The sequence below is a fragment of the Anolis sagrei genome, chromosome 5 (genome assembly GCF_037176765.1).
Source record: "Anolis sagrei isolate rAnoSag1 chromosome 5, rAnoSag1.mat, whole genome shotgun sequence".
In the NCBI taxonomy this organism is placed as follows: domain Eukaryota; kingdom Metazoa; phylum Chordata; class Lepidosauria; order Squamata; family Dactyloidae; genus Anolis; species Anolis sagrei.
In genome coordinates, this window is record NC_090025.1 from 174,528,597 (window position 1) to 174,542,679 (window position 14,083).

General features: G+C 37.2%; 1 protein-coding gene across 6 annotated transcripts in view; it reads left to right on the forward strand.

Moving 5' to 3' along the window:
* Positions 1 to 14,083, forward strand: part of DGKI (diacylglycerol kinase iota) — a 303,622-nt gene that overhangs the window by 218,683 nt on the left and 70,856 nt on the right. For all 6 annotated transcript variants that reach the window (XR_010910056.1, XM_060776823.2, XM_067469251.1 and 3 more), the window contains one exon: positions 4,910 to 5,010. Coding sequence is in view for 5 of the 6 variants with exons in the window: in XM_060776823.2 (XP_060632806.2) it covers positions 4,910 to 5,010 (101 nt within the window). In the remaining variant the exon portion in view is untranslated. The remainder of the gene's footprint in view (positions 1 to 4,909; positions 5,011 to 14,083) is intronic.

A 14,083-nucleotide genomic window follows, 5' to 3' on the forward strand; every position in this document is an offset into this window, starting at 1 on the left:
TGGTTACACCAGCAGGTTCATTGGAACATGCAAGTCCTCTGACCACAATGTGACAATCCATTGAGGGGGAGATGTCCACTGATAGCCATTTGGAAAAGGGCCAACTTGTCCCTGGCCCTTATTGGTAATTTGAAACAATACATTCAAATTACAGCAATAGAGATTTTTAAAAGATTTTTATATCCCTCTTTTATTCTACAGGCAAAACTCTGATCAGCCTACCAAAGGATAAAAAAGGAAGTGTGTCTGGAAGGCAGTATATGGCAGAATGTTCTATTTCTGAAAGCCTGGATCCAGTCATGCAGGGCTTTATAGATCATAACCAGCACTTTGCATTGTGTTTAGAAATTGATCGGGAGCTAGTGAAGGGATAATTAAACTGGTGCTGTTCGGAAGTCTTGCTGCAGAATTTTGAACTAGTTGAAAGCAGCTATATGCACAATCTGTATTGTTGTGAAAAATTTCAGTAAATATTTAGAAGAACATTTACAGTGGCATAATCTGTAATAGCAGTGCCTCAGCAGGTTATGGACTGCATTTCATTAGAGGTTTTGAAACAGACGGATTTACTGCATTGGCAAGGAATCCGTTCCCAACTCTAATTCTCTAACACTGACTTAGATAAATGAAAAGAGGATGGATAAAAATGTGCTTAGGGAGAATGTTTAGAGTATCAACTTTGCTTGTGTTCAGTTATGTGTCTAAGTTTCATTCTACTCATTATGTGTCTAAGTTTCATTCCATTGCTGATGGCCAGAAAACATGCATCTGGGGTTTGTGCTGTGCAGAAGGTTATTGAGGAAAAAGAACGAACAGCTGAAAATCGATCATTCCCGTTCTCTGAAAATTCAACCATTTAGCATAGTTCTTTGTAGGCAGACTGGGATTCCTGCAGTGTTCAATATCATTATTGCTGCCTAAGTGAGAATCATTTTCGCTGTAGAGATGTTCCTTAGGAGGCAATGAAGCAGAAACTCAGGGACAAATATTTAGCTGTAGCATTCTTCTGTTGATGTAAACAAAATGCCTTTTTTTGGGTCTGGGCTTGTGTTTCTCCTGCAGGGAGCATATAAGTACAAAAATAACACAAATGAAATCTTTTTCTGATAACATTGCTCATTTGATCACCAACATCCAGGAGTGTACATGGTTGTCTACACCAAGGGTGTGGTGTGTAAAGCACAAACCTGGAGAACATTTGTCTCATCATGAACTCCTTCCCTAGGGAGATCAGACAGACTCCCACTTTGTCCTCTTTCCGGAGACAACTAAAAACCTGGATGTCCCGGTGTGCTTTTGATTAAGCAGTCCACCAGTAATTTTCCTGTCCCTACTTTGAGTTCAGCACTTTAGGACGGTCCTCTTATTGTCTATCTCAAAACTTTTGATGACTATTTCCAGCACTCCCTACTTGATTTTTGCACTTCTCTTGCGCTCCCTTCAGAATGTATTGTATCCTTTGAGCCTGTACCTCAGCTATGTTCTTTATTTCAGCCTTATTGTTTTGTTGTTGTTTAAAATTGTGATTGTTTTTATATCTTTATATCTGATGTTTTGAATCTGTTGTGTTTTATTTGTAATTTTTGGGCTTGTCCCTTGTAAGCCGCCCTGAGTCCCCTTGGGGAGATGGTTGGTGGTGGTAGCTTTCCATTCTTATAGGATCCATAGACTTCCCAGAGTTATGGTTCATCTTTTAAATCACTTTCAGGATCATCATGCACTGTTTAATGTTATTTTTTTGAAACCAGAAGAATGTCTGGCCATGCTTGGATTTATCCTTTGCATATTATATGGGATTTTAGTCTATCTGTGTGTCTACAAACCAGCCACAGTTGGAAATCTAGACAACCTAGATAAAACAGCACTTTCCATACACAAAAGAAGGCTTGAAGGCAACGTTAGGTTTGCAGAAATACACAAAATTGTGGAGGGTGGGGAATTTAAGACTGAGGAAAACACCAAAGCAACCTAGTGACAACAGAGTATACTCAGTAGCCATGGATTGACATTGCGACACACCTTCAAGGCAATGATTTTGTAATGGGATATCATAGAAAATGGCATGACTGACCATTAAGATTGCTGGTTGCGGGAGGGTTGTTGAAACAATAGTAGGTATCAAAGAAAAAGGTGGCACTTCAATTGATGAAGCAATCCGTGGACTAGGATCTACTTTGGTAAAAAAACAACACTCCCGAGAACTTTGGATAGAGCAAAATTCCCCATTTAAGGCACATTTTACTCACTGTGTTGACTCACGTATGCATAAAACTCCTAAATTATGTAGCCCTTTACTTACAGTATATGGAGAAACTTCCCTGTCCTCCCTTCTCATCTTTGTTCAGTTGATTATTTATTTTTGATATCTTTATCATGGTGTTCAAAGCAATAAGACCAGATTCTCACTCCATGTTAAAATACAATAACATTATTTGGACAGTAAGATGTAATCTACAAGCAAATAAAACAGAATAATAAAATGTGTGTGTGTGTGTGTGTGTGTGTGTGTATGTGTGAGTGAGAGAGAATAAATTTAGATTCGTGTTTGAGAGATTATGGAAGTTTTCTCTTAGAGCAAAATCATTACTCACTATCTGCCTGCCTTTTTAAAGCTCATATCAACTTTGTCAACTTTACTTAGCATCACCAGGGATATTTTTCTTTTAAAAAAGAGAGAGATGCTACTTGTGTAACATGGGGTGACATTCTCCTTTCTTGCTTTGTTGTTTACCTGTTTGCTTTCAAAACTGTCAGTCTTTCAGATGGTTCACCAAAACATTGCTGGAATTTGTTCCCTCTCTTCAGCCACAAAAGGCTTGTATTCTTCGACATAAACTGCATAGTTACCTGCTTCTTGCTATAAATATACAAATGTGTATGCATGTATATATGTGTTTCTGTTTCAAACAGACACTTTAAAAAAAAGAATACATGGGTAGGATAGTTATGGAGGTTTTTTTGTCCTATCTAGTAACAAGAAAGTGTAAATTCATAATATAGGTCATAATAAAGAAAATGAAAAAGTAACCCATAAACCTTTTTAAAAAGCCGGGCCAATATTTAATTTCAGAGCATCTTATTTTATTTCAAACTTTAGAGAGTGTTGATGCCCCCTCCTGCATTGATCCTTTTTTCTAAGTCAAATGCTTTTTGAATGTTAAATAAATACACACTGTGTAAAAAAGTAGGACAAGTCAGTTTGCACAAGGTGTGCTGTTATTCATCAGCTGCTCTCTCTTCCATCCCCTGTGTTTTCAGTTCTCGAGTCTACCTACAAAAACAGCAGGTAGATTTATTGAGTCAGAAGTGATGTCCAAATGGCACTTGAGGTAGACAGCTGTCCCCTGAAGCTGCATGGAAGATATGTGTGCAGCTGTGTCTCTAGACAAATCATGGCAGCTTACCTTGGATGTATCGAGCTTTTGATGTCAGAGGACAACACAGCTGCCACTGTTGCTATTTACAACTGGTGATTTATTGTCTACCTGGAATACAGGGTGGGAGGTGAACATGGCTATTTAAGCTGGGAATGTGCTTTTAATAATTATTTTAAAATTCTGTCCTACTGTCTAAACCTCAAAGTATGTTATATTCCTCCTACCAAAAAGCTTGTAATGGTAGATACTTTCCTCTGCTTACAGTCTTAACCTGCTGCTCGAGTTCATCCTTCTTGTCATTTCTAAGATGAAACAGTCGTGTCTGAAGGAGCTGCTTTAACGGGGAGTTCATTCGCTCTAGTTCTTTCTGGTTTTTTTTAAAGAAATCTGTTCAGAGGTGATAGATTTGTTTCTAGCAACCAGCCAAAGATATAAAACAAACTTCTTTGAAAATATTTGTTAATTGCCTTCTCAATAAACTTCAGTAGAAAAGGTTCAATGGAAATATGAGGCACTTGTTTTGAGTGAAGATATAAAGTCTCAGGGTCTGCCCTCTCCATTCTCCAAGTTTGAAGGATAGGTGAAAAATCTGAGAGTGAGAGTTTTGCCTTCATTTTTAAACTACCTTATATATTTCTGTATAAATCTAGCATTTTCAGTCAAAAAAATCAACCCCAAAAACTTGGGTCGACTTAATCCACTAGTCAATGTAAGCCCTACACCTTTTTCTTTCTTTCTTTCTTTTAAGAAAAAGGGCCCAAGATGTATTAAGCTCTTGCTGTTTGCCTTAAAAAGAAACAAGAGCTTAGTATATTTCGGGAGAACCTAAACGAAACATTGACCCCTGTATTCTCTCTTCTATGGTGCCACTTAAGGCCTTTTCAAATGCCTATAGCAGTGGCCAGAAGTAGCTGGCATCCCAAGGTGACACTCACAATCTTTGTGAAGGGATCCTCAACTTACCCACAGGTTGTATAAAATTCATAATGCCTGCCTTTGACTTATTCACGAGGTCAACTTGTACATGAGTATAGACAATATGTGCTGCTTCAGAATGACCTGTAGGCTCTCCAAGGGTTGATGGTTACGTAATATATTATGCTTTATAGGTGACCAGCCCATAGCTATATCTCCAAACTTCTTGGGGAGAACATTAGAAATTGTGGCAACATTTTCCTTATTTCAGATGGCAGGGTGACCATGGAAACTCTCTGTCAGAAATTCCAGTTGGTAGGCAGAAGCATTTTGAGGCTCTGGTAAAAATATAACCTATGTTATTGACATTTCACTAAAAGTTCTTACTATCCCTGCAGTCTCCAACAACCAAGTAAATCCAAAGGAGATGTTCATGGTTGCATAAAGCTTTCATTTTGAGATGGTCAGGTCAGCATATGGGGATTATTATGATAAAGGTTCTGTTCCATTTTTCTTATTCCTGCTCATTCCAGGAAAATCTAATGATCTCTTTTTTGTGACTGTACTAGCTTTGAGCTGGCATTATTTTCTAACAGATACCTTGTTTTTCTTTGTAGTCCCCACGCCATCCCAGAACGCCTACGGATCAGAGTGAATAGAATTGGTTTACAAGATTATGAAGGATTGCACTATGACAAGGAAAAGCTTCGGGAAGCATGTAAATTTTCTATTTCTTTCTTTCAGAAAAAGTAATTTGATATAAGTTCTTTCACTTTTTTCCTGAATGTATATAATCGTCTCCTTGATAAGGAATCCACATATTTTTATAATGGAGCTCTCTAACATAAAAGAGAGCATATTAGAAGGATGTGCTTATAAAATATATAGAGCAGTGAAAAAAACACTTGAATGCATTGTATTAGGAAAATGCTTATAAAATACATTAGTAAAATTGCATAAAATGGATTAGGAGAAACATACATTTTTGCAGATGCATGTATATTTTTATGCAAACATTTTTGGGGGAAAAGATCAGTGCTGAGATGAACCAAATCTGAGATTGAAAGAAAAATAAATCCCCAAGTCCAGGACAAATAAAATTGGAAAGAAATGATAAGTGAAACAGACTGTAAACGGGCCTTTTCTTTTTACCACATCTACTTCTAAACTTTCACGCTGTAGTTCATTGTGTTTCAAAATTGGGCAAGGTGCTAGCAAGAGTCGTTTTGAAAGAGATGCCATGTCTTTCCTTTCATTTTTTAAACGTTATTTTCTAGTGGAAGTTTTCTTTGATGATTGCCTAAATTTCATATCTGTATAATGTTTGTAGAGTTGTTCTTCATGTCTTATTAGCAGAAAATATTTGAAAAATTGTTGAAAAATATCTTTTCTGGAGTGTATAGTATTTCTGTGGGAAATATTAATTTCAACACTAAAATGCTATTACTTCTGCAAAAAATACTGTTTCCAAGTAAATGTGCCATATGCCCATTGTGGGCAGAATAAATCTTGAACTCCAAATAGTTTTCAAAGACTGCACAGTGGGAGGAATCTTGTTCAAATCACTTGTTGCTTTCTTGAAGACAAAGTTAGCAAAGAATTATATCCCTAGAAGACATTCAAGCTCAAGAGTAATAGACAAAAGCACATTTACAAGACCAAGACATATGTAGGATACCCAGGTCTTACATGCACATTAAACCAGGTTTAAGTCCTATATCTTTAAGTCAAAAGTATGGAGTCAGTAGCTATTCACTTTCATGTGCTGGTCAGAGGGTAGTGTGAGACACTTTCTTCTCAGGTAGAGAAATTGTGTTAAAGCACGGTTGGTAAAAGGGCATCCCATGGAGACCAGGAAACCATTTGTGGTCCCCAAATGAATAAGCATTTTATTTCTATATAAACAAAACAAACAAACAATTTGAAAAAGGTGTCACATCACTTCTGGTTGTATTGGAAGCAGCTGTGTGGCCTTGGAATGGGTACAAGAAGCAAAAATGCCACCTATCACTTTGTTGATTGTCCACCCCATTATTAGAGGAAGAGAGAAGAAACACTGAGAAATGAATCAAATGGGTTTTTAAAGAATGTTTTCACCTCCGGCTTCTTGAGGCAATGCTCAACTCTAGCCATGGGGAGGTGCACTTGTTGCATTTTTTCATGCTGATGAATCTGTTATCCATAGACATCTTCAACCATGTTTTGCCAGCATGCCTACATGTCAGCATGGGGTGCCCTTTTATCTACCCACCGAGGTGGTACCTATTGATGTACTCACATTGCATGCTTTCGAACTGCTAGGTTGGCAGAAGCTAGGACTGACAGTTGGGAGCTCATCCTGACTCGCGGCTTTGAACTACTAATTTTCCAGTGAGCAGATTTTCCTGCAGCTAGCAGTTAAACCTGCTGCACCACTGTGGCCCTGCAATATTTGTATCTTAAGCCTGATGAAGTTTAAAATCTGAACTCTGAACTGAAGCATAATAACTGTATCTTACATTAAACAAAAATGCATCAATCCTCATATATACCTCTCTACATTATATATGTTTTATGTAATGATGTAGGAAAATGTGTCAACTACAACAGTATAACAAGTTTACAAAGATTCAAATTGTAGCAGGTGATGTGATGAATAGGTCTAATGGAAAACATCTGCTGTGACAACCAAAAATTGTTTATCCGTCTTTTTAAAACCCTTTGGCTTGGAAAGTCCCAATTGCATGGGCTTAACAATATGGATATTACTGCCACCTTTCTTGAGCTTTCAGGTTAGTTTGCAAGACAGAATGTGGACCTACATATTCTGATTTAACTGTAATATAAGTATTGACAGAATAATGCCAATATCCTTATAGTCATTGAGAACATTCAGTTTCATTTCACTTGAATCTTGGATTAAGACCTTCTCAGTCTTCAAACCCTTGCCATCCAACTGCATATCTAATTTCTGGAGAAAAAAATATTGCAATAATTACGTGTCACATTCAATTAATGATACAGAAGTCAGTGGAAGTGGTTAGCCAAGCCTGCAAAAGTGTTGGTGACAACACTTTAAAATGAAGTTGCTTTTCTTAGCGACTTATGCTGTGCCATTAATCAACACAGGATTCAGCTGCTTGTGATAACAGTATAATAGAGCCTTATTCAGGCATCTGCCTCATTATTCATGCTCATTTACAAGGGAGGCATTTGTTATGTAAGTAAGCTGCCGCTTCCTTTTAATAATACAGGATTCCCTGGTAATTACTGGATGGCAAATCTTCTAATTGGTTTGCTTATCTTTCTGTAGAAGTATGGTTATTTTCTTTAGACATCCATCTGCTACCTATATATACCTAGCCCTCCATAACTTTTCACTGCTTACTCATGCTCCTTTCCCAGCATTGAGTAAGGTTTCTGCTAGATATTTTAAATTCTTTGTGATGGATTTGTCAGCATTTTATGGAGCTATTTGTTGGAATATATAAGGAAAAGGCATCTTTCATTTCCTCCCACCTCCACAAACTCTTCTTTAAATTATTCTAACTTTGCCTTTATTATGTGAAACACATCAACTCCTAAAAAAATAGCAAATGAGCCACCAATTACAGCATTATGCTAAATTTACATCTGAGTACTGTCTCATCACGACCCAACACACTGTGGCTAATGTGACATATGGCTTCTGTCAACAAATAATATTTAAGATCAACCCAGTTCATGTGTAAAGTTAAGTTGCAATTTACTAAAAAGAAATGAAGTCAAGCTTTCAATTTCCTTGCAGCCATGCTGAAGGGACAGAATGTACAAGTGTTCTTTCCTCACACAGTAAACAATGATTAATCTGAATGTCCAGGACCAATTCAGTATAGACGTCTTCCTTCTACTTAACAGGCATTGAATTGGTTCCCAGATAAAAGAGTCACAATGCTGGCTCTACCATTATGTACAGCACAACAAATAATGTGGATGGCACAAACTGGGGATGTAGGAGAAGTCTCCTGCTATTTGTAGTTTGGTGGAACATCACCATTCTTTGGCAGAGAAGGCTAAAGACCTTGTAAAACTAAAACTCCCATGATTCCAAACTACAATAATTCTACATTGTAGATGCACTTCTAGGGTAAAAGTATGATAGCTGGGACCCTAAGCAACGCTACTGGTGCAACACGGGTCAGAATTAAGGAAGGGAAGATGTGTGCAACATGGATCAGAAAGGGGAGGGACAACAGACAGCCAAGCATAGTGCTTAAGGCAAGTGAATAAATGTTAGAGTTATTTACTGTTAAATGATAAACAACAGCTTACAAAGATGATAAATGGGATAGAAATGTCTCCTCTCCCCCTTTCTGGTGAACAATGTTCCCACGACTCTGACACAGCTGTGTCTCTCACTCGCTGTGCTATCTTGTGTATGTGTTCCTCTCATTAATTCAGACCTGCATTGTGCAACCAGCATAGGGTCCCAGCTATCATACTTTTCCCCACTTGTAGTTTTGTAACTCAAGGTAAGCCATATATTTATTTATTTATGATATTTCTATCTCATATTTCTCAGCCTAAAGGCGACTCAAGGTGGCTTACAAATTGGCAGCAATTTGATGCCATAACAGTCCATAGTATACAATTAAAAACAATTAGAACAACATTATAAAATCCATACAAAACCATTAATATATATATATATATATATATATAAAAGACTTCCTGTTAATCTCATTTTCCAATGGCATCATCTAGTACACATATATTATTTTAGACAACAAAAGGAAGTTAGGCAGTTCAGTTATGTGTACCTTATGGCCTATCTTGAGCTACCAAACTGATTTGTAGAGATATAGGTTCCTTCCAATCTGTAACATTGAAAGGTGTGAAAACGTACCATTTAAAGAGTCTGTATGTCCAGGAGAGGCATGAGACCTATGTTATTATTTGCCTCAGGCAGCAAAATGGTCCTCCCTAATAGGTATGACCCTTTTCTAATGCTCCTCTTTACCTCTCCCACCCAGTAAACAATAAAATGACAGAAATCAAAACATGGGAACCAGTTTAAGAATGAGCCATTTTATTATCACTTTGGGAGTGCTGCAGAAAAGTTATTAAGATTTTTGCCTGAGACATGTCTTCATGATGAAGCATCAAATACTCCGACACCAGCATAATAACCTGGATCATCCAGACACCGAGTAAATAAATGCTGCTGCTCTTGTTTGCTTGAAATACCAATTTGATTCTATCAGTGGCCTCATCTAAAATTGAATTTTTTTTCTGCTGCATCTAAGAAGTTGTCATACACACTGTTCAGAAAAGATTAATCTTGGCTCTCTGGAGGTAGACAACTCATTTCTGCAACATTTTTTTTAGTAATTAAATAGTGTCATACTGGTTTTAGAAGATTCTTCTACATTTTGGTTACTTTCTTTACTCTTTTAAATAGATAATGGCAGTATTTCATTAAACACTCATCAAAATCTGCATTTAGATTGCAGAATGGTACAGTCTTCATACAAGAGGTACATGTATGCATATGTACATAGCACATGAGAAGTAATCTAATCCAGTTTCCTTCATTGTGGACGCTACCAGAAGAGAAAAAGTATCTGGAAGTATTGAGAATTTCCACTTCCTTTTTTATTTGATCACATCTTCTTATTCTTGAGTTGTATCCAGTCTTCCTTCAAATACATCAGGTTTTCCTCCCCACATGAAAAATAGATTCCTGTTGGCCATTTGTTAATTTTACAAAAAATGTAAATAATTCAAAAGAACATTGGAGCTCTCTTCCCTCCGAATTTGGAAAGAGCCAATGAGATATAGTGGTTTGAGGATTGGATCACCTCTTTGAAGACCAGAGTTCGAACCACAACTCTTCTATGGATACCCATGGGATGATACTGTATTGTTGTATTGTTGTATTGTGTGGGCTTCGGCCCGTTGTAAGCCGCATCGAATCCCTTGGGAGATGCTAGCGGGGTACAAATAAAGTTATAATAATAATAATAATAAATCTTAGCCTCTCAGCTCCAAAGGAAGGCAAAGGCAGTCAGAAATGGCATGAAGGCACACAATAACAAACTAATTCTGATCCAAGATTACTATACACACCTCTGTTATGCTAGCAGAGGGATTTAGTAGGTTGTAATCCAAAAACGTAATATTTCCCAGTTGTTGAACTCTCATGGCTTGTTCATAGAATCATAGAATCATAGAATCATAGAATCAAAGAGTTGGAAGAGACCTCATGGGCCATCCAGTCCAACCCCCTGCCAAGAAGCAGGAATATTGCATTCAGATCACCCCTGACAGATGGCCTCTGTTTAAAATTTTCCAAAGAAGGAACCTCCACCACACTCCGGGGCAGAGAGTTCCACTGCTGAACGGCTCTCACAGTCAGGAAGTTCTTCCTCATGTTCAGATGGAATCTCCTCTCTTGTAGTTTGAAGCCATTGTTCTGCGTCCTAGTCTCCAAGGAAGCAGAAAACAAGCTCCCTCCTCCCTGTGGCTTCCTCTCACATATTTATACATGGCTATCATATCTCCTCTCAGCCTTCTCTTCTCCAGGCTAAACATGCATAGCTCCTTAAGCCGCTCCTCATAGGGCTTGTTCTCCAGACCCTCTGGACACATTCCAGCTTGTCAATATCTCTCTTGAATTGTGGTGCCCGGAATTGGACACAATATTCCAGGTGTGGTCTAACCAAAGCAGAATAGAGGGGTAGCATTACTTCCCTAGATCTAGACACTGCTCCGATTGATGCAGACCAAAATCTCATTGGCTTTTTTTTCCGCCAGAGTTCTTGGTCTTTCAGCTCTTCTGATGTCTGTGGTGGAGTATTCATTGGCCTGTAAAGCCCAGTTTCGGTGATTCTAAACAGGTGAATGGATACTCCACCACAGATATCAGAAGAGTTGCAAGACCGATTTGCAATGCCAAAAAGAATAGGGAACTAGCAGATTTGATTTCATTCTAGAAGTAAATTAAAGAAGTTTTCCTTATTGCTCTCTGCCTTATGGTGTCTTCTTATTCTGGTTCAAATGAAATTGAAGCAGCATTACAGAAATGATCTTTTCATGCTTGACATTACTTTTCTAGTCATGTAAACCAAGTTGAGTTGAAATGGAATTGATATCGCATTTTAGTTTTGTGATAGCAGTTGATTCCTTGAGGGCAAAAGTTCTGTTATGCAGGCAAACCAAAACTAGCCCTCTGTCCTCTATATCTGTTCTGGCCAAAGTTGAGTTGCATTGAAAAATCTAGAGATTCCTGTAAGGAAGTTTTTTATTCATGGTTTTTCCACTTTCACAGGGGCTCTCTGTCTCTAGCCTCCATGAAGCCGGAGAACTGACTGTATCTAAGATAATTGAAAAGATACGTTAGAAATGTTTGGAAAGCTCTGAAGCTTTTAAAGCTAATAGGATTTTTTTTTAAAAAAATTAAATACTGTGCCCCAAAGTACAAGTGGCACAAATAAAGAGGGGGGTCTATCTTCAAATGAGTTCCTATGGGGAGAAACACAAGATAGAAATGAAGATGAAGATGAGGATGACTCACACTGAGTAGCAATATGAGTCAGATAGGTGAAGGCAATGGCTCCTTGCAGACCCTTAATTAACATTTTAGGTCTTTCTATGTTACACTTAAGAACTAAACAATTCCCCCAAAACATTCTGTCATAGCATTTAATGATATGCCATATTGTGACAAAATTCTTTTTATATTTCTTTGTTATCTTGTTTTAGTCTAATATTTGTATGTACTGTTCTGAGCATATGTCACCTAAATTGTCTTGGCAGAAGAATAGGGTATGAATTATGCAGAACCATTTCTTTTTCTTTCCTTTTTTCTCCATCACTGTATCAGCACATGTAAATAATAGTTGACAAAACTTGATCCAGTTTTGATTGCTGAGATAAAAATGTGGTTGATACATTAACTAATGATTGTACAGTGATCTAGAGACAGCTGCAAAGTTTTCAAAACAGCAGTAAATAAATTTATAATATGTAGAGTTGATGTTAAGAAAATAGCCATTTAGAAGTTCATGTTCTACTTCAATTCCAAATGAAAGTATTTATTCCTCTTCAGCTAATCATGTATTTTCTATAAAATTAACATATCATTGCATTCATATATACAGGCAGTCCCCAAGTTACGACCAAGATAAGTTCTGTAGGTTTATTTTGTAATGTGGAATAGGTATATTTTTAAAATGAAACTCTAGATAGATAGATAGATAGATAGATAGATAGATAGATATAACAGCCTTGCATAGCATGAGGAAGGGTTAGCTGTGGTGATTGTTTTGCTTCTCCTGTTTAGAAGATTTCATCTCACTTTCTGTCCCTGTGATTTTGAAAAAATTGGCTTGTTGTGGTGACAAGGATTGGGGATAAAGCTTCAGGGGAGACACCTTTCCCCCATGATAACTCTTCAGGGGTGAATTTTCCTTCCTAGGGATACATTTCTCTCACTTCCTGCTTTCCCACCTCCTTTCTTAACTATGAGTTATTTGTAAGTCAGATGTTTGTAACTTGGCAACTGCCTACACACACACACATACGCACACACAGAGTCCTGTTTCACATTTAGGAAGCTTTTCTTTTCATATAGAATGAATGAAATTGCCATATATATAAGAATATATGTTAAATAGGACACCTAGTAACCCTATCTAGAGTAACAGCATTGTATAGTGTTTTCAGCATTGGAATATGACATTTGAGATCAGAGTCTGAATCTCGGCTCAGATATGAAACTCACCGGGTGACATTGGGCAAGTCACACTCTCTCAGTCTCCAAGGGAGGCAATGGCATATACCCTCTGAGCAAATTTTGCCAAGAAAGCCCTGTGATAGGTTTGCCTTAGGATGGCCATAGTTGAGAATCAACTTGAAGACACACAAACAATGTGTTTTAATGTTGAGACAAATGTTTTTAATGTTTATGTATGCATATAATGAATTCATGTCCCAGCATTGAATGTTTGCCATTTGTATGTTGTGCTCTGCCTTGAGTCCCCTTCAGGGTGAGAAGGGTGGAATACAAATGTTTTAAATAAATAAATAAATAAATAAATAAACAATGTTCACGCTATCAAGAAATATTTGACAATACACTTTTTTATTAAGAGATCAGAAGTGGAAAATAATTTACATTTCAGAATTGAATGTATTTTAAAGAAATAGTCTTGTTAGTCCATTCCAGCCCTGTACCATGTTAGTAAGAAGGCAGGATGCAAATACAGAGAATGAATAAAACAGAATTCTGGGATGAAATGGACTAGCAAGTTTGATTCTAAGTAATTTTGGATTGCATTGATCCAGGACTTTGTTACAGTGATGTAGCATTGCTTTAGCATAACACAACTGGGAAGAAGTCATTACTATTGTTGTTTATAATCTCTCTCTATATATTGTATGCATCTGGACTATGTATAACAAATGTCATATAACAGCTATTGGTTAATATTGCTAATTTCTTCATATGGTAATTGAGCTCATTTGTCCATCAGCATCATAGTTAATGCTGGAACATCTTGAAAATAAAAAGCCATCTGAAGTGATTAAAAATAGATGGTGTTATTGCAATATGTCTCACCACTATTTATTGATATTGCTCAAATATCTATATTATATAATGTTGTTAGTCAGAAAATCCGAATGTCTTATGAAATTATAGAGTTGGAAGGACCCTATTGAGTCCGGCAGGATCTCCTTTAGCTGGAGATCCTTCAATGCAGGATCTCCAGCTAAAGCATTTCCAGCAAGTAGCTCTTTTTGAAGATATCAATTGAAAGGTACTCCATCAC